Source organism: Nannobrachium achirus (assembly GCF_963921795.1).
Source record: "Nannobrachium achirus genome assembly, chromosome: 19".
NCBI lineage: Eukaryota > Metazoa > Chordata > Actinopteri > Myctophiformes > Myctophidae > Nannobrachium > Nannobrachium achirus.
Genome location: NC_137826.1, coordinates 8,639,264 through 8,665,820, shown reverse-complemented (window position 1 = coordinate 8,665,820; position 26,557 = coordinate 8,639,264). Strand labels below are relative to the sequence as shown.

Sequence of the window (26,557 nt, the reverse complement as noted above, 5' to 3'; positions counted from 1 at the left end):
TAACCTTGAATTTTCCCCTTCCAGGTAAGTGCGTTACTGTTGATCGATTGATATGTGCGTGCAGTCGATTACTTACACACACATTATCGCTATCGCTATTGACACACTTCAGAAATTCCCTTTGTGAGGACTGACATTCACGACTCAGTGGATGCCACGCTCATTTGGCTAGTAGGGGGCTAGGTGGGGGCTAGTAGGGGCTAGGTGGGGGCTAGTATGGGGCTCTTAAGTCTGACATCATTTTGTAGGCAGAGGAGAACTTTTGGTGCCAAAAGGCACCAGCGCCCGTGACTCTTTGTACTATTTACACATTTTTATTCTCTTACTTGTTGACAGGAAAGTGGTAGAATTATACTTAAGTCGTTATTTTTGTCTCGGATCTGTTGAAATAGCGAGGAACACAGCACTGCCCAGATTGACAATAAATCTGCTTGGAGGTCTGACTACAAAATGATGTCACAGCTTAAAAGCCCCATGGGGCTAGTAGGGGCTAGCAGGGGGCTAGTAGGGGCTAGCAGGGGGCTAGTAGGGGGGCCAGTATCAGTGTGAGAGTGATGGCCACGTTGAGGCAAAGATAGGATGGCTGAGAGGCTCTAGTAGCCTCAGCTAAGGCAGCTGGAGTGACAGGGTCCGGTAATGAGCTGGTGGTAGCGGGGGCTTCCCTGGCGGTGTAAAAACAGGAGCCCACGTTGCCCACTTCGTCCACAACCTGCAGCTCTACGTCGGGTGAACAGCAGGAGGCGCTGTAGGACACCAGGGTGACGTTCTGGTTACCTGCGCCGCTCACCGCCACGTTGTTGGTGTTCAGGGTTCCGTTGCCCTGCTTGAGGCTGACGCGCTCCACGCCCGTGCCCTCAGGGCCGTCGCTGACGCTGGCGGAGAGTCGCCACGTGGACGAACTGCAGTTTGACTCTGAACATTCAGACTGCAGGGAGGCCAGCTGACACACTGGCCGAGTGAAGTCTATCACCTATGAGGAGAAGGATACACGGAGGCATCAGTCAGTTGTTCTATACTCCAGGGGTTTTCAAAGTGGGTGACGGGGCACCCTGGGGTGCCGCGACAGCAGTCCAGGGGAGCCGCGAGATCATTTGATAATATTTGGAATTTATTTGGACACTTGAAAAAACATTTAGTATCATTTTAAACTTTTTTTTTTTTTTTAATTTTGCAACCCATTTTTCTCACCCGGTGACTACCTAACCTGTAGTCCTGGTTTCCGCTCTCCCCCTGCCGCGCCAGGGGACATTGGGGAGCACCCGGCTGGCTAGGGGGAGGTAGTATAGAAACCAGGACTACTGCATGTTTTTGTGTGAGGGCCTATGCCCAAGGAGACACGGGGAGAACATGCAAACTCACCACAGAAAGGCCCTATCGCCAACCCCACCTAGGGTGTGGGTGCTGATGACGCGGGTGGAGGAACACGCCCCCAGCGCCCACAGCTTCCCCCGGCGGGAATCGAACCCAGGACTAGCTGTGAGGCGAAGTGCTAACCACTGCACCACCGTGCCCCTTGTATCATTTTAAACTTGAAGTACAAAGTTATTTTCAGTCAGTTCTAACCAAAATGGCTATTATCGCAATGTTTTCCTCGCTACATAATCACTAAAATATCATCACTGTCGGGCAGAAATCTCGTATTTCCAAGTTACAAGACCGTCGCACGAAACTACGAAAGTACATATTTTAGATAACAAAACAAACGGTTTCCAACCGACAACGACGATATGCTATAAATATAAGGTGCTGGGAGTGAAAATTATAATGTAGGGGTGCCTCGGATTAAAAATATATTTTATGGGGTGCCCTGAGACAAAAAAGTTGGGAACCCCTGCTATACTCCATCAGCAGATTAAACAACAGTGCTTTCAGCACAGTTATGCTGGATTCACACCAGCCAGGGCAGCAATTTATATCGCTCGGCTCTGCTTTATCGCAAATTGCAATGAAATGGCCAGGGACATATTATATGAATACACTTCTGATTTCCGCTTCAACTCCAAGACCTGTCATCTACAGAAGTTCTCAGATGATACCGTGGTGGTCTGCCAGATCTCCGGTGAAAACACGTCTGAGCATGATGGTGTGGTGAAGGACTTTGTGCAGTGTAGCGAGGCCAACCATCTCCGGCTTAATGCTAGCAAGACCAAGGAGATGGTCGTGGACTTTCGTAGGACTAATCGTGTTCCCCCGGTGCCTAGCACCATAAACGGAGAGGTGGTGGAGTTTGTGGACAACTACAAATTCCTTGGAATGCACCTGAACAGCTCTTTGGACTGGTCGCTGAAGCGATCCTCAGCAAGGGGAAGAGCAGGCTGTTCCTCCTGAGAAGACAGATTGTTTGGAGTGTGCAACAAGATGCTTCAGATGTTCTACCAGTCAGTTATGGCTAGTGTTCTCTTTTTTGGAATATCTTGCTGGGGGGGCAACAACAGAGCGGGTGACACTGCCAACCTCAACAGACTGGTGAGGAAGGCAGGCTCTGTCGTTGGGTCCTCCTTACAGGGGGTGGAGGAAATAGCCAGGGTGCGTACAGCTCTGTAACTTGTAACCTTAACTGCTGCGCTGCCTCTGGGCAACTGAATTTCCCCTGTGGGATAATAAAGGTATCTATCTATCTATCTACCAGTAAGACTCCCTAATCGGGAGATAAGCGACCGCTGGTCGCTTATCTCCTGTCACACTGCTGACATCAGTATGACATCACACCGTACACAAATGACCCTTATATAAGACCGGCATTATCTACCGACAGATTAGTAACAAGATGTCAAAATCATTGAAGGTTTACCCTACTAACCAACTGTTTACCATAGCAACCATGTTTTTTTACCTTAGCAACCAACTGTTTACCCTAGCAACCAACTTTTTACCACAGCAACCATGTTTTTTTTACCCTAGCAACCAACTGTTTACCCTAGCAACCAATTGTTTACCATAGCAACCATGTTTTCTTACCCTAGCAACCAACTGTTTACCCTAGCAACCAACTGTTTACCATAGCAACCATGTTTTTTACAGGGCCTGGGATTGATGACATCAGAAATCTCCATATATGGGCATGAAAGGGATTTTGTTTCTGGAAATATGTCTGTGGGGTGCCACATTTGGAATAAAACACTTACATCACACATCTGGATATCCATACAGCCCATCTAGTTTGCCTGTGTCCATTTATGCCCATATATCTGATGACATTGGGACAATGATCTCCATATATGGGCATAAAACTTATGTTAATTAGTAAAGCCTGGGGATCTCCATATATGGGCATGAGGGGTACCCTAAAAGGGCATCATCTGGGAATAGCAAATATAGTTATCCTAGAAAGTGAAAATCTTACATCAAAGGCCATAACTACCTACCTACCACCATACTGCATTCCTCATTAAACTACCTACCAGTAAGATGCCTAAGGGAGAAAAGCAAAGGGCGAGGTTGCACCATTTCTTGGTCTTCTGGCCAGTGATGTATATCGGACCATTTAACCATATATGGAGACATCTGGTACCCAAAGATATTCACAGATATGGGCTTAATATTGATGACATAAGGGATCTCCATATATGGGCGTAAAAGGGATTTGGTTCCCCTGGCATCACAGGGATCTCCATATATGGGCATAAAATGGATTTGGTTACCCTGGCAACACGGGGATCTCCATATCTCCATATATGGGCATAAAAGGGATTTGGTTCCCCTGGCATCACAGGGATCTCCATATATGGGCATAAAAGGGATTTGGTTCCCCTGACATTACAGTGATGTCAGTGGCTGGTTCTACAGAGGGGATCTCCATTTATGGGCATAAAAGGGAATGTATGTATGATGATGTCAGATATCATAGACGTCATAGGACTTTCACATAACGAATAACTGAGTAAGCATGTAAACCCGTAAAATCTATATTTGGGCATGGCTGATTTATGACCTCATCATGATGACACGAGCAAACACAGCTGAATTGTATAAATGATCAGTGCAGAAACCAACAGAAGTATTTGACCAAGACTCTTCGATTTAAACATCAACAAAGGTGTGACGTTTGTTGATGGTCACGTGTGACGGACGGACGGACGGACGGACGGACGGACGGCCGGTGGAGGTTTTCATAGTAAACTGCTCCCTGACGGTCGCAATCATATATATATGAATAGTATCAAGCGTGAATAAATTGTACTCATCCACTGTGCACTTTCTGGTTGGCTGCTGTTCTGTCTCGCAACATCTGCAACGTTTTACCCGAGCGGCAGCGAATTACTTAAGCCAGTTAGACAACAGTGTTGCACAATCATAGCACATCTACAAGCTTACTGTGTCGTGAGCTTGCAGATTTGCAGACAATTTTTGATTTGTATTTATTTACTTCGGCTATAATGACAGGCACAAAATAGGGTTGCCAGGTTGAAACTGGTTAAAGAGAGATAGTCTATACCAGTGGTTCCCAAACTTTTTAGCTTGTGACCCAAAAGAGAGATTAGATATTTACCCTTCGCGCCGCCTTGAGAGCTTGTAGATCGGCTATTTTCACCACTTTTTAAACATTTGTTGTCCAATTTATGGAATTTCTTAGATGCTTATTATACTTAGCGGGTGCCCACGAGGTGTCTACACGCCAATCTCTTTGATGTCTCTGGAGGCCCACGACGCGTTGACGTGTTTACTGTATTTACAGTATTAACTTTAAATCTCACCGTTAGGTTGGGGCTGCGCCTGGATGTAGCCCATTAGCCGCTAGTCGCTTCGAGTCGACGCTGAGAGCATCGCGCGGCCGTTTTTCTCCGTATACTCCAATGCATTTCCCCATCTTTAACGCCCTTTATCTCTGATGTTTGTTTTATGGCTAAAACTGTGGCGTGGTGCGGCAAAATGTCCAAATTTTGATCGGCAATGAACAGCTATGATCAACACTGGCCCATACAGTAAGTTACACAATAACATCCTGTCTGCGCTCATGTGACCAAGTGACGTCATGACGCATGCATTGACGCAGCAGGGCCGGATTCAATACAATGGTGGTGGGCCTGGGCAGCAAGAGGGGATAAATGGGGCAATCCAGGGGCACCCGATGTGTTAATGACATTACTTAGAAAAATCATTTACATTTGTTTTTTTCCATGAAAATCTCAGCTTTTGGGGGGATGTTTTTTAAAAATGTTTTGAAATAATTGATAATTCAAAACAAAATGTAGGAAACAAAAATTAAGGGACCCATAAAAATGTGTCCGCGACCCACAAATGGGTCCCGACCCTGTGCTTGAGAACCAGTGGTTTATGCTAGTGTGATGTCACCCTTTGGGAGACTTACTGTGTTAACGATGGAAAAAAGCAGCACAGCGTAGTTGGTATCTGTGTTCCCTGGAGCCTCGGCCTCGATGGTCAAGGTGACGTCACTTCCAGATGGCGTGTTGAGAGGGGCCATGAGGGTCACTGTACCGTTGGCACTGCCTCCGTTTGGAAGGAGGAGGCTGGTTGGTGAAGTGGAGTCAAACCCACGGTCATTGGTGGCTCGGATGGTGACGTTTCCCCCTGTGCCGTTAGTCGCCACAGTGAAAGGGACCACGAACGGAGTTCCCGGCTCTAAGATGCCATCTGAGTCAGCCTAAATGTATGGAGGAATGATACAACAATTACTGTGAGTTGTGATCAAGCAATTTTCATATAGTTGCACTGATGGAGTCACAAGGAATCCACTGGGAAATTAATTCCGTCTTACATTTATATTACATATTGTGATGTCACATGAAGCATGACCAATCCTGTCTGATTTGGACATTAATTGTCCAATCAGAAAAGGGACAGAAAACATCCACTAAACACAATGGACTACCCATCGCTATCTGTAGTTAGCTTATGTTATTAAGTGTGAATGAAAAAAATCACAATTCAATGTTAAGCGGTGAAGCATCACTACACAGGCGTTCTGCTTGTGTACATGTGGAGATATGTACATCTTATTGGCCGTGTGTTAATGCTGTAGCTAATTCTTTAGCAATAACAAGAGATTTGCTGGAAGAAATATCTTCTGAATGCATATAGAGTTTATGCTGGTGTTACTGACCATGCTACTGACCACGACCAGCTCAGTGTCCTTGTGGTTAGCGTGTCTGCCCTGAGACTGGGAGGTCGGGGCTCAATCCCCTGCCGGGTCATACCAAAGACTCCTATGGCTCAAAGGCTCGGCTAGGCCTACTTACTGACCATGATACTGCCATACTGGTGATGATAGTATCATGTCAATGTCCCTCATTGGCCAAACACATCTCACTTTTATCATTGAAATGGAAAACCATTGATTCATGGAGTGATGGCAGGTAGGGCATTCACGAATAGCGATTTTTAGTAATTTAATTATTGGACCTCAAAGTATTCGAATAGTCGAATATTCGACAGGACTGGCCAAACTGTCAAATATTACGTAAGCAAGAGGCGAACATTGTGAAAATAGCCGATCTACATGCTCACAACGCCTCGCAACGCGAGGCGTTGTGAGCATGTAGATCTGCTGTTTTCACAATATTTATCTGCGGAACCGAGTCACATTAAATGTAATACCTACAATTCCAAGTGCTTGTCAGGGTGGGGGTCCCCAATTCAAATATGTTTATTTTGGGGGTCACGGCCTAAAAATGTTTGAGAACCCCTGGTTAACAAATTCATCCACCATGGGCATTGACAACTCAAAACTATACATATTTTTAAAGAAAAATAAAAAAAGCGAATATTCGACTTCGGTGAACAACGTCGAATAGTGACTTTGATATTTGAATGTTCGAATATTTGGTGAATGCCCTAATGGCAGGTACCACTCACTCACCGTGACAGTGAGGCTGGAAGCCTTCAAGTTGGTGGCAGACTGTCTCTGGAAGTCATCAGCCGACGCTCTGTACTCTCTGCTGCTGCCGCCCAGCCTCCCCCTCACGCGCACCACAAACTCCGCTGACGGGACCCTGTCCACCTGGACCAAGTAGTCTCCGTCCTCCTGTAAGGTCACGCTGCCGCTGACCTCTCCTGCCCCCGACGTTTCCACCAGAGACACCGCAGTGACCGCCGCCGAGTCACTCCCCGTGACCGACACCACCAACGAACCATTAACACCTTCAAAAGAAAAAAGACATGGATAAGCTTACAGTCATCCAGTCAGTGTTGATTTTGACAGGAAATTTAGATTTCGTTTGAGTCTTTTTGGATAAAATGTTATTTCGTTTTAGTCACATTTTATCTGAAAGGTTTTAGTTTTCGTCTAAATATCATACGATTCTAGTCGGCTACGGTTGATTTTGTAGGCAAACATGTATATTGGTGGGCCTTGATGGCGTCGAAATGCCTGATTTTACACTTGATTGCTTGCTGAAAATAGCCGAACAACGCATCGCAGCGTGGCTGCGTTATATATGTGGTATATATTTATATATCTTTCTAAAAATATATCATATTTGACCAGCCATTACCAGCTCTGGGACGGCTCTCTAGAACATCATATCCTCTGAAAGGACCTTGGGCCAGTTCCACAAAGTCAAACAGGAAGTCAATGTCACTCTGACCTGAAAATAAAAAAAGTTATACATGAAAAAAAGTATGTGCTTTTGACAGGTGCATAGGAGAATTAGACATAGAGACAGTGTGTGGGAGTCTTTTCACACGTTTCAGAATACTGAGGCTCATTTTAATCTTGGGTAGACCAAGTAGAGTGAGTGTACGTAGAAAACCTCTTGAGGAGAAGGTCTGCCTCCAAACATCCATGCGATGCGTCTTGCATAGCATAATTTCACAAACAATTTAGCCAAAACGACAGCGCATAACAGCCCTGCTGCTTACTTATCTGGTTCTCAAAATAGGTAAAAGCCTATATGCACGTCACCTCACCTATAACCTTCAGAGTGTAGGGCTTTGTGGACACCATTCGTATCTCCCAGGATCCCTCCTGTTTGTTTAGCCTCATGGTTATGAAGTTCCCTACAGTCTGGATGGAACCCAGTGGTCCTGTGGTATCAGCACTGCTCTGAGACGCTCCTGTGAACACACGCATTGGAAACCAACAGAGTGCGAGTGAGTGGAAGCAAAGAACTGACCCTTTTCACCGCAGCCATATGGGAACATAGTTGTTTAACCCATTTAGAACGGGTACACATTATTGTGTATCATTATTTTATGCCTTAACTATTGAAAAATAGCAGATGGGTCAGTGACGTGACGCCCCAAAAAACATGTTTTTTAAAAAACTTTAAATAGCAGGCATAAAAATTATTTACTTTTGTTCTACTCACTCACAACTTTATGGAAACACATTTTGTTTTTAGATATTTTATTGGAATCAGACTTTATTGAGCAGTTTGTTGTACTTGTGCCTAAAACCGTCATCTGGTGTGACATGACAATAATTGTTCATAAAATGAAAATGGAGTACACCTTTCTTAAGTTACTCACTTTATCAAAGTCCTTTATCATAACTAACCTGTGATCCACTATAGTTTTGTGAAAATTAATTGAATCTGTATATTTTTTTCATAATCAACACTCTGTGTGAGGCCCATGTTGTCGATCTTTCAACATATTTTAATTTTATTCTGACAAAAACTTTCTTTAAAATTACACAAATATTTGTGACTCTTCCTGATACTATTTTCTATGTAAACCATACACATTTTTTCGGTTTCATCATTAATAAAGGTATGATTTCTCACTATTTGGAATGTCACACCAGATGACTTAGTGTCACACCAGATGACCATATCTTCATGTGTCAAAGCAAACTGTGTTTTAACCTACCTATTAGTGAGTACTGAACTTTACTGATTGATTAAACAATTACCCAGGAAAAACAGCAACAGTAAAATTGCTTTAACATTAAATAACATGGCCTTAATATTTCTGAACAGGATAGTATTGTTGGGCCTTAACATAGGATAACAAAGAATTGTAATAGTAGATGGATGATGAGGATGTGCACAGGAATGCTACGCACACCTAAGTCTTCTGCCGGCCCACGGCAGAAGGATCTTAAAGAGACAATAAGGTGCATAGCCACACTGGGAGCCAAGGCAACATTTTATTAACACCAATTATTGGAAACAACTCAGCATTCAGGTGTAATACTTTTTTCCGAAGTCTCCTGAACTTGAACACAGCATTTTGAGTTGAACAAATTTATTTACGAATCATGTCGTTACACCACATCTCCACTAGCTAAAGAGTGCTGGGTTGTGCAACTCCGAAAATAGCTGATCTACAAGCTCTCGCAGCACAATGCGTTGAGAGCTTGTAGATCAGCTATTTTCGCTATGTTTGTCTCGGGTCCTACCTTACCTCATTGTCCAGTCCAGTGAGTGAAAGTACAAAAGTATTAGATTAGATTAGAATAGACATTTAGACTGCATTGTACATCAGCCAGTCACATTTGGTGAGGGTATAGACATTTAGACTGTATTGTACATCAGCCAGTCACATTTGGTGAGGGTAGCAAACCGTTTGCCCTGTTGCGGTTCTGCTATGCCACAGACAACTTCCTGCTCTTTGTAGAAAATGCAGTCTCGCCCCTTTGGCCAGACAAAACCATTTTTCATTTTTCCAAGTTGATTCATGCAGTTTATCTCTAGCCCCTCCTTATTAATGGTAACAATCTGCCCCACATATGGCTTTCCCTCATATTTGATTATGACAAACTGTCCTTGTGTGTATTCATCTGAGGAGGTGTCTGAATCCTCAGCTTGGGCCTCTCCAATAGATGCACTTGTGTCCAGCACCTGAGTAGAAGACCTTCAGGAGGAGACATTTAAATGTAATTTATTTGTCAGGTAGATTGTTTTTAGTAGTAAAATGTAATTACTAGCAAGTCCTCAAGTTTGCCAAGTATGTTATACTCACTGAGCTCCGGAAGCTGTTTTGGGCCTGCAGCTGACCTGGGAAGGGGGCAGTTCCGCAGATGGGCCACCACTTAGTTAAGGAAGAAAAGGAATGAATGGATGACATAAGTTACTTTATTGTCATTAAACAGGTACAATTACAGGTATCATAAAATTGGCAAAGAGAATGATTTAGTTATACTTACTCATCACTTGTCTTGTCACCTGGCACCTCAGCCCTGGAGACTTGGTCGAACTGTAATTTCCGTGGGTTGTGACAGGTGCAGATCTGAGGAAACTGGCAGAAACAACTCAGGTCTCTGTAAACTATCTTTCCCGGGAAGATAGAAAGAACCTGGTGCGTAGTGCTGATGCCAGTCACTGGACGCACTGATGGAGGGACCATTTCATCCATGTTGGATATCTTCTCTTCTTCGATCCACATGACAGTGACTTTTTCAGAGGACTTCTGTAAATACTCACACAGATCCCTCGGTGTTTGTAGGTCACTGCCTCCGAGGACATACATGTCTGCCTTACGCTTCAGCACCCCTCCCACACCATCAGGTGCGCCCTTTCCATGGGAACGCTCTGAAAAGTTCCAGGTGACCCTCTTGAATCCCCATGTATAAGGAATGCTGCTCATGAGGAAGCAGTTTGTGCGATTCCGGTACTGGGTTGCTGGCCCATCACTGAGGATATGCAGGGTGTCAATTGCATTGTCTTGTTTTCCTCGAAAATCATCAATAACTGGCTTGATGTGTGCCCACACAGCACGCTCATCATGGCGTAAGGACTGTGAAATGGTGGCATAGCACTGGGAGCCACTGACTGAGTAGGCAACTCCGGTATGCACTGTTGCCTGCTGCCTATTGCCACCAAAATGAAACGCCTGAATCTCTGTGTTTAGTTTACATGCATAGTTCTCAGAAAAGTCTATATGCAAGACCATTTCATTGGGTTGGATGCTCTCCTTGATGTGTCTGAACTGCTTCACCTGATGAAGCCAGTTGAGCTGATGACTTGCAATCGCACTGAGCCTCTGGTTGAACACATCAGTGAGTTCTCCATGTTTGTGTATTTTGGAAATAATAAAATCACATTTTCTGTACCACCCATTTTCTGTTGTCAAGTGTCTTATATTAACTGCTTATAACGGATAGTTATTATAAAGTGTTACCACAATATAAGGTTTAGGTTTCTGTGAAGGGGTTTCTGCTCTGTCTGATGAATTTGCTGTATCACCGAATGAAGCTAAATTAAATTATGTAAAAATGTTTAAAACGTTGTTTTAAACATGTTAAAATGTTTTAAATGGACAAAAGAAACATGGGACTTGTTATTTATTGTTATGTCTGTAGGAAAATACAGTATATATCATCTGGTGTGACAATCAAGTCATCTGGCGTGACAAGCAGCTATGTCACACCAGATGACGAAGTGTCACACCAGATGACGTTTTCTGCATTTAGGACTACCTTGAGGCTACCAGGTACACATTAGCATGCTAACAACATGCTAGCTATAACAAAACAACCTAGATTTACATGTAATTATGACCAAAGTTTCAAATAACTTTTGCTTTATTAATGAAAAAGGTGTCACACCAGATGACATCCAGAAGTGCCACACTTGTCAAAGTTTCAACAAGATGGCATTTCATGAAAATGTTAAAATCATAACTCACCTCAGACACCTGTCTTGCAGTTGTGCTGGGAGTGCTGAATAGCCTTACAGAAGAAGGACCTCTCTAGCCCAGTAGGTGTCCAAATTATTGCCTGTTTAATTTTTCCAAACTAGTGTCACACCAGATGATTTTGGTTTGGGGGACAAAATCTTTTTGATCAGAAATGACTGAAAACATTATGCTTGGACTTTGAAAAGATATAGGCTCACAAATAGACATTTTGTTTTGCCTAAATTCATTTTTAAATGAATTTTAGCAATTCTTTTTCTTAGTTTTATTCAAGTTCCCACTTTGAGAAACAAGGTCGGGACAGTCACACCAGATGACATTTACCATGTTTGGTTGAAGATTCTGAAGAAATGAGGAATCAAATGTTTTAATCTTGAGTAAGTTCACATAAAGCTTAATGTCCTGCACAATATTCAGAAGGTTTTTGACAAATATATTTTTTATTTATACATGTTTGACACCGAGGACAGCGAAAACGCTACGTCACGTCACCCACCCAGATATACAAGCTTGTAGATCTGCAATTTTTGAAAAATCGTGAAAATTAGAATTTTGACCCGATTCTATAAGTGTCTTTTGAATCCTTCTAAGATTTTTTGAAAAACCGATGTTTCTATGTCAGCAATCTGGCTAGCCATCGTCAAAGAAAAGGTCCTTTTCACTTAACTGGAGCTCAGTTAGTCTGTTCTTGAGAGACTACTATGTCAGTGGTTCTCAAACCTTTTCATGTGAAGGACCCCCAAAATTATATTTATTTGGCCACGGACACCCATCTCAAAATATTTAGTTCCAGGGACCACCCAGAAGCAAAATCTGAGTTACAAACGTTCACTTTGAAAATACATATATTCAAAGATTTGCACACATTTTCACAACTTTAAAAAAAATAGCAGATCTACAAGCTTGCAGCGCGGCACTCGGTGCCGCGCTGTGAGCTTGTATATCTGCAATTTTTCACTGGTTAAAGCATTCAATAATTCTAGGCCTACATTAATGTTACTTCCTTCACAGGTGTTAACTGAACTTGCTGCTTCCCCTGCAGCCTGGTATCACTTTCACACAGATCTGGACCTGATCACACAAGTACTTCCACATTCATTTCTAACCATAGAATGAAGTCAATCAATTTTCAAAAGTGCGTTTACTTTACCTGATGGGTTTATGAGAGTGAAACTCATGGAGCGTCCTGTGATGTAGATGATCAGGTTTGTAACTGATTCGTCTACCGAGAAGGTGAAATTATCTGGCTTTCCTGGGGTTCTGGCAGCTTGCAGAATGGTCACCTACAGTAGTATAGAAACATATTCCTAGTACTAAAGCCACATCTTGGTGAACTGAAAACACAGGGCCACAATAGAAACAAGCCCTCTGGGCTTTTTGTGTTATCTTTTTAGCATTCTAGTATAACTGTACTTTTTGAAAACTGTTAATAAAGTATTCAATTAATCAATAACACTTTGGCGACCCCAAGTGGCAGTGACAGGTAACTGCTTTGATACTAGTTGTGCTGAAGCTCAGTGTGGTAAACAGCATTTACAGTATTATTCGGGGTGATGGACTGAGCTTAAAGGTTCTTAATCAATGCATCATTTTAAAAATCTATATTTTTGCTTAAATATCTCGCATAGCGCAGCTCTAATTTACAGCAAACATATTCATTAGGAACAATAAGTGTAGAGTTATCAGTGGTAATTGGACAGGGCAGTGGTCATGACTTAGTTATGACCATTAGTTAACAAATAATAGTTTGTTATTTTACATGTAATGAATAATGATTACCAGAGAGGAAGCAGAGGACTCCGTAATGATGCTGGTGGCCTCTGGCAGCTCACTCTTGGTGACTTCAATAGCGTGTCCCCCAGACGCCTGAGCTAGGTCTCTGTAGATCTGGGCACCTGAGTCACAATCACAATCAGCTTTATTGTCACATCACAGGTTTACTGTGAAATGTGTTTTCATGCCAGTTCTATCGTTTCGTTTTGACAAAAGAAAGGGAAGAAGAAGAAGGGGGGGAGTGGCAAGAGGGAAAAGAGATCAATCAAAGAAAAACAAACAAATGATCTACATATTTACACATAGCCTACTGTAGTACCTAGATAAGATATAAAGATACCTGTCCGGCTCATGTGAGCCATCTGTACGCCGTTGTCAGACCGTCTCCGACGACGGAGCCCAAACACGCCGGTTAGCATGAAGTTCACCTGCAAGCAATTATTCATGTAGATTAGGAATCAACTTAATGTGATAGCTCTATTTTAACCCAGGAAGATGAGACAATGAGAAATAAGACATTACTTAAAGAACCTTATTGGAACTTTGGCCTCAGGCCAACTTTAGTTTAGGTTCATATTTTAGATTGTAATTAAAGAATATAAAAGATGAGCGTTAAAATGATTTCATTTACTTCTTTCTATTGTTTTAGAGATTCTTATTTCAGTGGTTGGGGGCATGCATTACAAGTGGCTAAATATGTAATTTTACACAGAATAAGCCCATTCCCAAGATACAACCCAACCTTTCGTGGTTGGATGTGACTTATGGGGGCTAGATGTGTAGAAACTGCTGGCTTATTGTGTCTAAAAAGACATATTTAGCCACTTGTATGCATGCCCCCATGCGTACGCTACGCATGCCCCACATTTTAGCACGGTAAACGCGATAAAACAATAGAACGAAGCAAATTAAAACATTTCAACACTTTTTCTTTTCTCTAATTACAATCTAAAATATGAACCCTTGTTGTAAAAAAAAAACAAAGTTGTCCTTTAAGGAAAAAGGCTCAAACCAAAAATATATAGGCTATACTATCTATGGCACACACCACTGTCTTGGTGCGCTCAATCAACGCGGTCACGGTGCTCTTCAGGTGGCTGTCCTTAGCGTTGGCATCAGTAAAGAGGAAGATCTCAGAGGTTGGAGGGGACCCGGTCAAAGCCAGCTAGATGAACAGAATACAGAATACAGGGTATAGTAAGGAGCAGCTTCAGTTTGGCATGGTTCTTAGACATTTCTGTTTGGCCATGGTTCATAGAAATACAATCTGCAGAACAAACAGTGAAGTAGTCCACACTCTACCCGAAGCCCTGATAGACTCATCTCCGGTAAATCATTGTTATCTCCTTGTAGTGTCAGTCCATCAATGTGAGTTTTGAAGAGGTTTGGATCCGTTGTCCTAATCAGTGGCCCAAAATCTAACGTTCAGATTGGGGGAGAAAAGTAAGTAGCATTATGAGGACGATTGAATACTGTTGATGGAATATAACCTAATATATATAGCACAGAAGAACAACACTCACACTGGAATTACATTTAAACTGTCACAGACTCATTTAACTTCAGATAGACAGATCAGATCTCATGGTACGTAAGTTAGTGGTGATCAGTTCTCAGACTTTCAAAAAATGGCAGAAGATATCGTAAAGTTACTGCATACAGCTTGTGCAGCATAATTCCATTCTTCTGAAGACAACCATTTCATTGTTTACCCTTTTTCGGATGTCCAAGAACTTGTCAGGATTGACTTCAGTTGTTTTGGAGAAAACTGCTACAAAGTGTAGCTGTTAAACTACTTTTTAAAAAATATATATTTTCATTGAATTAAAATGTTTTGGCTTTAAAAAAGGTTTTTATAATTCACTCGTCAGCACACACATTCCTTGGATTCACAACAACAAAGAGAGACAACATACAGCTCCATGTATGTTTTCTTTGCTTGCTATTTGTTATGTTCATGAATTGAATACTAAGAACTTCCAACGTAAAAAAAGACCGTAAAAGGACTTATTTGGGATTCCTTTTAGTCAGTGTGTTTAACTGTACTTGTATTGTACTACATTTCTATTGTATTGACTATACTTGTACTGTTCTCCATTTTTTGTCTAATAAAATAATCAATCAATCAATCAATCCAGCTATGGCTTAAAGATCCTACCTGGATCTCCAAAAGGAACCAGGATGTACAATGATGGCTCGTCCTGTGTTCCAACTTTACTGTCAATAATATTGGACGTCACGGTCTTCACTGCCTCAATGTCATCGCTCATGCTTTCCGTGGCGTCGATCACAAAACAGAGAGCTTTATTGGATCCCTTGGAGATCCCCATTAACCTGACAGAAGGGGCGAGAGAAATAGACATGAAAACATCTTTTTCACTTGAACCCCAGTGTGGTGGAATTCAGATCAATCAATAAGAAAATGAGGAGACAAGACAATGTATTAGGTGGTGGTGGTCAAGTTTATGTAACATGATATCATGGACAGAAGTACAGTTAACACTCTGGACAGTGGTAAAGTAGTTCTGCCCCGAGGCGTTGTGAGACACAAGAGTTATACTGTGTAGCCAAGGCCTCTGGGACGAACTGTACCATAACAAGATAGGCTTTACCAAAACAATAGCTACTCAGTCCTAGTGCGACATCTAGACTCTTACAAGCTCTACAGTATCAATGATGTATCATAAGAGCTACAGTAGATATTAATATAATCAATAAACACATGATCTACTCTATGACGTCACACATAATCAATCATGATAATCTCTAATGTACTACACCAGCCTGCCTATTCTGGGGGGGGAACATTTGCCAAAACAATATAGCCGACCTACAGTACAAGCTTTGAGCTTGTAGATCGGTTATTTTTGGTGAGGGGATTGATGATTGGTGATGGAGATGTTTGTGTCACATTCCTGAGCCAATAACTTTTTATTCAGTAGGAGACGCTGTCGGTCATTAAATTATTGTCTTAGAAATGAGACGAAAATGTAACATTCTCCATGAATTCAAGGCTTCTTGGGTTGTTTAATTGATATAAAATAATTTAGCTTAACTACTCCTTAGGCCTAGAATTATTGAATGCTTTAACCAGTGAAAAATAGCAGATATACAAGCTCACAGCGCGGCACCGAGTGCCGCGCTGCGAGCTTGCAGATCTGCTATTTTTGAAAAAGTCGTGAAAATGTGTGCAAATCTTTGAATATATGCATTTTCAAAGCGAACGTTTGTAACTCAAATTTTGCTTCCCGGGGGTCCCTGGAACTAAATATTTTGAGATGGGGGTCCGTGGCCAAATACATGTCATTTTGGGGGTCCTTCACATGAAAAAGTTTGAGAACCACTGACATAGTAGTCTCTCAAGAACAGACTAACTGAGCTCCATTTAAGTGAAAAGGACCTTTTCTTTGACGATGGCTGGCCAGATTGCTGACATTAGAAACATAGGTTTTTCAAAAAATCTTAGAAGGATTCAAAAGACACTTATAGAATCGGGTCTTTTAAAAAAAAAAAAATAGCAGATCTACAAGCTCGCAGCGCGGCACTCGGTGCCGCGCTGTGAGCTTGTATATCTGCTATTTTTCACTGGTTAAAGCATTCAATAATTCCAGGCCTAAATGGGTTAACTTTATAGCGCTACATTATGTGCACTTATTAGACGCTGTACTGTAGGAAGTCTGTGTCTCCGGCTGCAGCGTGAATGTCCTCCAGCAGCTCTGTGGTAGCAGCTGTAGCCAGACGTGCTGCTTCAAAATGGAGATGGCCGTGGCTGGCGGTCCTTTTGTCCTTGTTGATCCCACCTTTTGGCTCAATCTTACTCGTCTGGTCGACGGGGCCTCCGTGGCTGCATTTCCCTGTTCGCCGTTAGATTTGAGAACATACTGCAATAAGTAATGACATGGCTTGAATGCTTTAACTATTGAAAAATAGCAGATATACAAGCTTACAGCGCGGCACCGAGTGCCGCGCTGCGAGCGTGTAGATCTGCCATTTTTGAAAAATTGTGAAAATTAGAATTTTGACCCGATTCTATAAGTGTCTTTTGAATCCTTCTAAGGTTTTTTGAAAAACCTATGTTTCTATGTCAGCAATCTGGCGAAAGAAAAGAAAAGGTCCTTTTCACTTAACTGTCTGGAGCTCAGTTAGTCTGTTCTTGAGAGACTACTATGTCAGTGGTTCTCAAAATCTTTCATGTGAAGGACCCCCAAACTGATATTTATTTGGCCACGGACCCCCATCTCAAAATATTTAGTTCCAGGGACCACCCCCAGAAGCAAAATTTGAGTTACAAACGTTCGCTTTAAAAATACATATATTCAAAGATTTGCACAAATTTTCATATTTTTCAAAAATAGCAGATCTACAAGCTCGAGCTTGTATATCCGCTATTTTTCACTGGTTAAAGCATTCAATAATTCTAGGCCTAAATGGGTTAAAATGCCTTTAAATACAGGTGACTCTATTGAGTGTCTTACCATCTGGTTTGCTTGAGAAGAAGGGCACAATGCCAAAGTATCCTGAGGTCAGTACTTTCTCCTGTATGATGTCTTCCAAAATATTGTTCCTACAGTCTTCTCCATCTTCTCCATCACAGTTCCGACAGGTTGCCCTGTTCACATCTGTAAAAAAGGAGTTCCACAAATTATTTTTGCACAAATGTCAAATTATCATCAATTAAGCAACATATAATATGAGTATTTGATGTTTACTGTTTCTCAAGACAGACAGACAGACAGACAGACAGACAGACAGACAGACAGACAGACAGACAGACAGACAGACAGACAGACAGACAGACAGACAGACAATACTGATCCCTGGGTAAGGCTTTCTATGAATAATGTATAATGCATTTTAAACATGATGATCCGTTGTAAGCACTCATACATATTCATAATGTTTTATAACAATAGTAAAACATTATAAAGCATTTTATAATTACTTACAAGGTTATGTATCCTAATGCATCATAATTGCCTGACAAACTTTTCTTTTGCAAGGATCATAGTGTATAAATGGTGTGATGAAAAAGAAATACTAGCACACCACACCACCAGGCTGGTAGGCCATCATTATGTGCGATATAGGCTATCTATTGTTCTACACGGTGCAATATTACACAAGCAAGAACAACACTAGAACCAAAACACTAAGAACTGGGGAGTTACAAGGGACCCAAACCTTTACTCCACACATTTTGCGCAGATGGCTCTTTGTGTCTCCGCCAGGCCAAAGGCATGGCTGAGACTTGTGTCCGTGTGTGTGTGTGTGTGTGTGTGTGTGTGTGTGTGTGTGTGTGTGTGTGTGTGTGTGTGTGTGTGTGTGTGTGTGTGTGTGTGTCTGTGTCTCAGTCTGTGAGCAGCTAAGGGAACGACTGCTGGTCATAAAAATGTTGTCTTAGGAATGCGACAAAAACTAAAAAATCTCCATGGGGTGAGTAATCAATAGAAAAAAGTTTTTATTTTTTGGGTGAACCATCCCTTTAAATGTCCTTGTTAAAAAAATAACACTGATGATAGTGCTGTCAATCAAGATTGCCATCGACGGTTTGCAGGAGTGGTCCGTTTTGAACAAAATGCTTCAAATCAGGAATGCAGTGATTACACTCACCCCTTAAATCAGTGGTTCTCAACCTTTTCAGGCCGCGACCCCAATAATAATCATATTTTAGCTGGGGACCCCCACCCTGACAAGCACTAAGAGTTGGGGCATTACATTTTGTATAACATGGTTCTATTGTGAAAATAGCAGATCTACATTGTGAGCATGTAGATCTGCTATTTTCACAATTTCTGCCTCTAATATTTGACAATTTGACCAATGTTTAATTTGTCATTTTAGAGGTATTAAAAAGTCCTCAAAATGTCACTTTAGAAATGAGAAGATACCCTTTATACACTTAAACCTTATGATGGTTTTTTTACTGAGAAAACAATGTTGCACATTAAGTTAATCGTCTGGGGACCCCCCAAAATTATTTGGGGACCCCCCTGGGGGTCCTGACCCACAGGTTGAGAACCACTGCCTGGAATGACATTGCGGCCCACAATAACCTACCTGGCCTGGCGGGGACCTGTGCTCCAAGGGGCACTTTTAATCTATTGTTGTTCTCACTTTTGGATCAAGATGTGCATGTCATTCCTCCTTCTCATATCGGTTTTCAAACTCTTGTCACAGTGATTAGACACGTGCTTCATCATAGTTCCTGCTAAGAGTTACTGATCCTGGTACCTGCAATGTTGCCAATGCTGGTGTCAGATCTGATCAGGTTGGAGTTGGGGAGTTTGTTGCCCAGTTCCACCCAGTTAGAGTGACTGTAGAAGTCCTTCAGATCAACAGAGGAAAAACAAAAGACACCAATGGGTTAATTCAATTGAAAAAAAAATAGATTGTCAGGCTGAACATAAAATCATCGCTACAGTGTATATCGTTGATGTCGGGCGGAAACCATGTATCTCCATATTTCAACTTTTTATATATTTTCATCAATTAACGGCCTACTTTATCATAAGAGTGTCGCACAAAGGTAGTGAAAATAGCAGATCTACAAGCTAAAAAAATCACACCCAATGTGAAGTGAGCGGTGGTCGTGCTTGCATAACGTCTTCAGACTAGGATTTGTACAGGATGTACAGGGTATGCTACACATACACGTTTTGCTATGGCAAAACGCTGAGGAAAAAGGCTACAGACATACGACATAATGACATCACTAGACAAACATGATGCTACGTACACACATTTTGCTATGGCAAACCGCTGAGGAAAAAGGCTACAGACACACGCACAGCCACTCTATGGAGCGGTTTACCACCGCTCAAAGAAAACATGGCATTGCATAGCTTGTAGATTTGTTGCTATTTATACTATTTTAATTACTATATTATTATTATATATATACGGGGGCTATGCACACTCACAGTATATGAGGGATTGTGCAAGATTGTACACAGTATACAAGCTGGTATAAAAGGACTATCATATCGTGTTTCTCCATTGTGCAGATGGTGTTTTTCCACTGTTTACAGTGAAAAGGTTTTTCTCTTTATCTCTTCAGGTGAACAACTGACTGAAACTCTTGTCACACCCTTTACACTACCACCGTGAAATAATCAAATGTAAAAGGATAAAGAGAGACTTTGCATACCAGACTGTGACCAGTCTGGTATGGTTGAACCTGTCAGGGGTTTTGAGCCCACCCACCAGCATCACTCTCAGGATCTCTGAGTCACTTTAAGCACCTCCACCACAACACGGTCCCACAGCAAGCGGAAAAGGCTTTTCTCCTGTGTGGATACGCTGGTGACTCTTCAGGTTACCTAACTGACTAAAGCTTTTGTCACACTGTTTACAGATGAAAGGTTTTTCTCCAGTGTGGACACGCTGGTGCCTCTTCAGGCCACCTAACTCACTGAAACTCTTGTCACACTGTTTACAGTGAAGGTTTTTCTCCAGTATGGACACGCTGGTGTGTCTTCATTCGATTTAACTGACTGAAACTCTTGTCACATTGTTTACAGATGAAAGGTTTTTCTCCAGTGTGGATACGCTGGTGCCTCTTCAGGCCACCTAACTCACTGAAACTCTTGTCACACTGTTTACAGTGAAGGTTTTTCTCCAGTATGGATACGCTGGTGTGTCTTCATTCGATTTAACTGACTGAAACTCTTGTCACATTGTTTACAGATGAAAGGTTTTTCTCCAGTGTGGACACGCTGGTGCCTCTTCAGGCCACCTAACTCACTGAAACTCTTGTCACACTGTTTACAGATGAAAGGTTTGTCTCCAGTGTGGACACGCTGGTGCCTCTTCAGGCCACCTAACTCACTGAAGCTCTTGTCACATTGCTTACAGTGAAAAGGTTTTTCTCCAGTATGGATACGCTGGTGTGTCTTCATTCGATTTAACTGACTGAAACTCTTGTCACATTGTTTACAGTGAAAAGGTTTTTCTCCAGTGTGGATACGCTGGTGAATCTTCAGGTTAGTTAGCTTACTGAAACTCTTGTCACACTGTTTACAGATGAAAGGCTTTTCTCCTGTGTGAATACGCTGATGCTCCTTCAGGTGACCTAACTGACTGAAACTCTTGTCACACTGTTTACAGATGTGAGTTCTCTTATAAGTCAGCTGATGTGTCTTCACTTCTCCTGGTTGAGTTAGATTCTTGTTAAACCCTTGTTGACTGTAACATTTTGGCTCGTCTGTGTCTCCAGGTTCCTGGCTGGTTACAATTCTGGTGATTTGCTGGAAGGATTCTGAAGGGATCTGTCCATTTATGGGCATTTGGCAGTAGAGGTCGTCATGACTTGATTGAGATCTGAAGCATGTACAATCAGAACAACAGCAGACCGTAGTCTGGGAATGTTGAGACCACACACCTTCCTGGAGTGGCGGTTCATCATCAAATCTGCATCTATACATGGACAGTGATAGGGAGTTTTAGGGTCTGTTGGGTAATGGACAATGTATTTATTCTCTCCCTCACTGAATCCTCTGGTTTCTGTGGAATGAAATGGAATTCAACAATATTTTCAAATCTTATACAGTACATGCTGAGCAGATGCTCTGGTCTGACCTCACTCACAACACAACCGGTTGCCGCGCACGCCTGACAACACCGATGTGTGCAGGCTGCTCCATATATGGCCAAGACAGAATTCATTTACAAATCCCTCAATGTCTATAGCTGACCTGCCCATATTTGGAGATCCCCGATGTCATCAATATTAAGCCCATAGCTTGTAATTCCCATATATGGACATATAACATAAGACATCTATCATGTCAGACTTCAGTCATATCCATATTTGGGAAAATATTTTGTCCACATTTTGTCCAACTTGAACAACCAACTGCAACTTGAATCACACTTGCAAATGAATTCCGTCCTGTGCGAACTCCGTCCTGCGCAACCTCGCCCTTTAGGGCAACCACACTTGCAATTTCCAATTGCACCTTTCTAGTTATTTTATTATTACCAGTAAGACTCCCTAATTTGTGAGATAACCCACAAATAGGCCAAAAGTTTGTTTTACCAATTATCAAGACATACGGGCAGTTGACAGTTTGCCATGGTTACTCATTGAAGTTGAATCTCCATATATGGAGATAACCTACGCATCACACTAAGTCTGACCTCACCAGCCCATATTTGGGCATGAGCAACTTATGTCTCCATATATGGAGATATGATGACATCGCACAGTCCTCAGCCGATGATGTGGCGTGATGTCATACAATACACAAACGAGCCCTACAGTATAAAGGGGCAATTCTTGCCAGGAAAGAAGCATTTCTTCGACTCAGACCTTATCGCCAGGGTTGGCTTATAGCAGCTGTCGGTAGGACCATATATGGATTCTGTTAGTGTGGATCTCCTAACAGGGCATCATCTGGGATACAATCCCTTTTATGCCCATATATGGAGATCCCTAACAGAATCCCTTTCATGCCCATATATGGAGATCCCTAACAGAATCCCTTTTATGCCCATATATGGAGATCCCTAACAGCATCCCTTTTATGCCCATATATGGAGATCACTAACAGCTAACAGAATCCCTTTTATGCCCATATATGGAGATCCCTAACAGAATCCCTTTTATGCCCATATATGGAGATCCCTAACAGAATCCCTTTTATGCCCATATATGGAGATCCCTAACAGAATCCCTTTTATGCCCATATATGGAGATCCCTAACAGAATCCCTTTATGCCCATATATGGAGATCCCTAACAGAATCCCTTGTATGCCCATATATGGAGATCCCTAACAGAATCCCTTTTATGCCCATATATGGAGATCCCTAACATAATCCCTTTTATGCCCATATATTATGGAGAAATCCCTGCTCTGAGTATCTGACATCAGTGTGATGTCACCTGTTTATGCCCATATATGGAGATCCCTGACGTAGCTGTTCCTAATTCATAGTTAACCAATCCACCAATCCTCAAGCTTAGCAGACAGAGGTTTATGACCATCTGATTTGCTGCAGGCATGCATAGACGGCCCCTCTCGTGGCCCATATACTTGTATGCCTTGATATTATGATGTCACCCTTTGCCCCTCTCTGATTGGCTACAATGCATCGATGTTATGACGTCACCCTTTGCCCCTCTCTGATTGGCTAAGGGCCCATGGCATAAACACAGATACACACACTTAGATTTGACTAATTTATGTTTACCCCATGTGGCAATGCCTTATGTGGTTAAGTGCCTGGACCATTAGGCCAGCTGGCGCCCCTATGTATGCCCCTTATGGCCTACTTATGCACCGGCAGAGCGTGCCTTGTAATTTATATCAGGCTGCACTTGATGGTAGCCTCGCGTAGCCAGGCTTTACTCATCTGCAAGTGCATCCCATTGGATGAGTTTTTTCAAGGGTTTTCCCCTTGGATGACGTATGCACGGACTGGCTGGCGGGCGGGCGGACGGACGGACGGACGGACGGACGGACGGACGGACGGACGGACGGACGGACGGAGATTTGCCTAATTTATAGTACTAGTACCATATATGGAGTTATCTGTCTGTCTGCGACTCTGCGTCCATTTTATGCCCATATATGGAGATCTCTGTAGGACCCGTATTGACCATCTGTTTGCCTGTGTCCATTTATGCTCATATATGGAGATATCTGTATCTGTCTGTCTGCATCTATTTTATGCCCATATATGGAGATCTCTGTATCTGTTTGTCTGTGTCCCTTTATGCCCATCATGGAGATCTCTGTATCTGCCTGTGCTTCCGACTGTGTTGCAGACACAGTGCCGGTTCCCCCTTTAATGCAAACCCCATTATACCTGTTGTCATAGTTTTATGCCCATATATGGAGATCTCTGTATCTGTTTGTCTGTGTCCCTTTAGGCCCATCATGGAGATCTCTGTATCTGCCTGTGCTTCAGACTGTGTTGCAGACACAGTGCCGGTTCCCCCTTTAATGCAAACCCCATTATACCTGTTGTCATAGTTTTATGCCCATATATGGATGTGTCCCTTTAGGCCCATTATGGAGATCTCTGTATCTGTCTGTGCCTCAGACTGTGTTGCAGACACAGTGCCGGTTCCTCCTTTAATGCAAACCCCATTATACCTGTTGTCATAGGACCCGTTTTGACCATCTGTTTGCCTGTGTCCATTTGTGCCCATTGACTCATGTGGTGTACGTGATGTCAGAGCCTTTCATGAAGTGATGTCACAATGAGTCAGCGCTTGCGCCGATTTCCTCCGGAACAGCCTGATGTCAACAATCAGCCCCGCATAAGGAGATTCCGAAAGTTTCTCGCCGGTTCGGGAAAACAGCGCGTCGGGTCAGGTCGAGGCCCGGAACTGCACTCCGCGCCGCGGCGGGGAACGCGCGTGCCGAATCTGAAGCCGGTGGGATGAACGGTTCTCGAGATACGCGGATTACAGACAGACACGCAGAGACTTCTCGCATTTATAGATAGATATATACATTTATAGTATATATAAATAAATACATATATATATATATATATAATATATATATATATGTCACGGTTTTAAAGAGAAACAGGACGGTCGAGAAACGGAGCACTCGGTGTGCAGCACGGGGCGGAACAAGCGGTCGCCCACAGCAACATCCTCCAGGCGGAGCCGCGCCCGCTCGATTGTCCACGACATTGCAAGCGGCGCGCAGGCCAGCGGACCTTGGTCCTGCTCTTCGCCCCCGAGCACCGCAGGTGCGAGTGGCCGCGAAGAGCGGGCCAGGGCCGCGCGGCGCCGCGCGAGTTACGAAGCCGTGGTGAATGCAATAGTTATATTTATGCCCCAGGCCGTAAGGCCTGGGCAAGCCCACGATAAACACCCTGTCCAAGTGACTACAATGGAGCTAATGGCTAAGCTAGGCTAGGCTAGGCTAGGCTAGGCTAGTAAATACAGTCGCAAACGAGTGACGTCAGCGCCTTCACTAGTGAATGCGAGTGAATGGCTGTCGTTGCCACCTGGTGGTGATTAGTGTGTGGTGAACGACAAAACAAGCGCTCTTACAATGAACGTCCTGCGTTACCCAAACATCCTGTAACATATATATATATATATTTATAGTAATACAAAAATAATTTTTGGATATAGCCTACAAGGCTTCCACCCGACAGCAACGATATGAGAAATACCTGTAAGGGGTGTAAGATTTCTCCCAGCATCTGCCTGGCCGCTTCAAAGTTCCCTCGCTTGTTGTTGGCTTTGACCGCAGACAGACCGCTTGTGATGATTCTCCTCCCAATGGTGAAACTCTCTGCGTCAAAATGGTAGCTCTCGTTGAGCGCGTGGCGGAGGTCCACTCGTACGTTTCGCCACTTGATTAATATAATGGCTTGGCGGAAGGTCTTCGACGACTTTGGCGAGGAACAGGCGACAATGACGGCTTCGGCTGTCAAAGGTTGTTGTGGCTACAAGCACACACACACACACACACACACACACACACACACACACACACACACACACACACACACACACACACACACACACACACACACACACACACACACACACACACACACACACACACACACACACACACACACACACACACACACACAGGTCGGAAAATAGTATTGATACTTTTTGTTAAAAGTATCAATACTGCAATGTAGAAATACTATGTTACAAGTAAAAGTCTGGAATTCCGAAAGTGGAAAGTCCTCATTATGCATAATGTCCCTTTGAAAGTTTTCAGATAAAATGGAAGGAAAACAAAAAACAGAAAATATGGGCAAATGTGAGACATATTGTGATACACTGTATTGCCAATTATAATGTGCTCAATAAAACAAATATTTTCAAAAATAAATAAATAATAAAAAATCTTTTGAAAATACCCAATCTACAAGCTCACAATGCATCACGATGCGACACATTGTGAGCTTGTAGATCGGCTATTTTCAAATGGACGGAATGTACTGTACTGTACTGTATATAGGGCTTAGGTGGGTAAATGCATGTTTTGTAATAATAATCAAAATCTACAAAGCAACTAGTAACTCAAGTTTTAAATAATAGAAAAAGTCAAATGGATCCTTACTGGTGAAGTGAAGTGTGTACCTGCTGCCAGGGCAAGGTCTCGGCACACCTGCAGAGTGGCATTTAAGATGGCCCTCTCCGTGATGGTCGGGTGGTTCAGCGAGTCCTCTGATGGGAAGATCTCAAATCCCAAAGCTCCCCCAGTCTGCAGAAGCAGCAGGACCAACACCGCCAGTCCTGGAGAGTTCCTCAT

General features: G+C 42.8%; 1 protein-coding gene across 1 annotated transcript; it reads right to left on the bottom strand.

The window, feature by feature from the left end:
• Nucleotides 1–511: 511 nt before the first annotated feature.
• On the bottom strand, nt 512–26,557 carry LOC308304574 (von Willebrand factor A domain-containing protein 7-like; the record flags this gene model as incomplete). The annotated part of the gene is made up of 16 exons (XM_080749202.1): nt 512–970; nt 5,309–5,602; nt 6,818–7,098; nt 7,452–7,544; nt 7,867–8,013; nt 12,689–12,821; nt 13,318–13,433; nt 13,652–13,739; nt 14,360–14,476; nt 14,614–14,729; nt 15,470–15,645; nt 16,979–17,165; nt 17,787–17,930; nt 19,543–19,636; nt 25,455–25,676; nt 26,366–26,557. The coding sequence occupies 16 exons, from the start codon at nt 26,555–26,557 to the stop codon at nt 512–514; spliced, it is 2,859 nt and encodes a 952-aa protein (XP_080605328.1).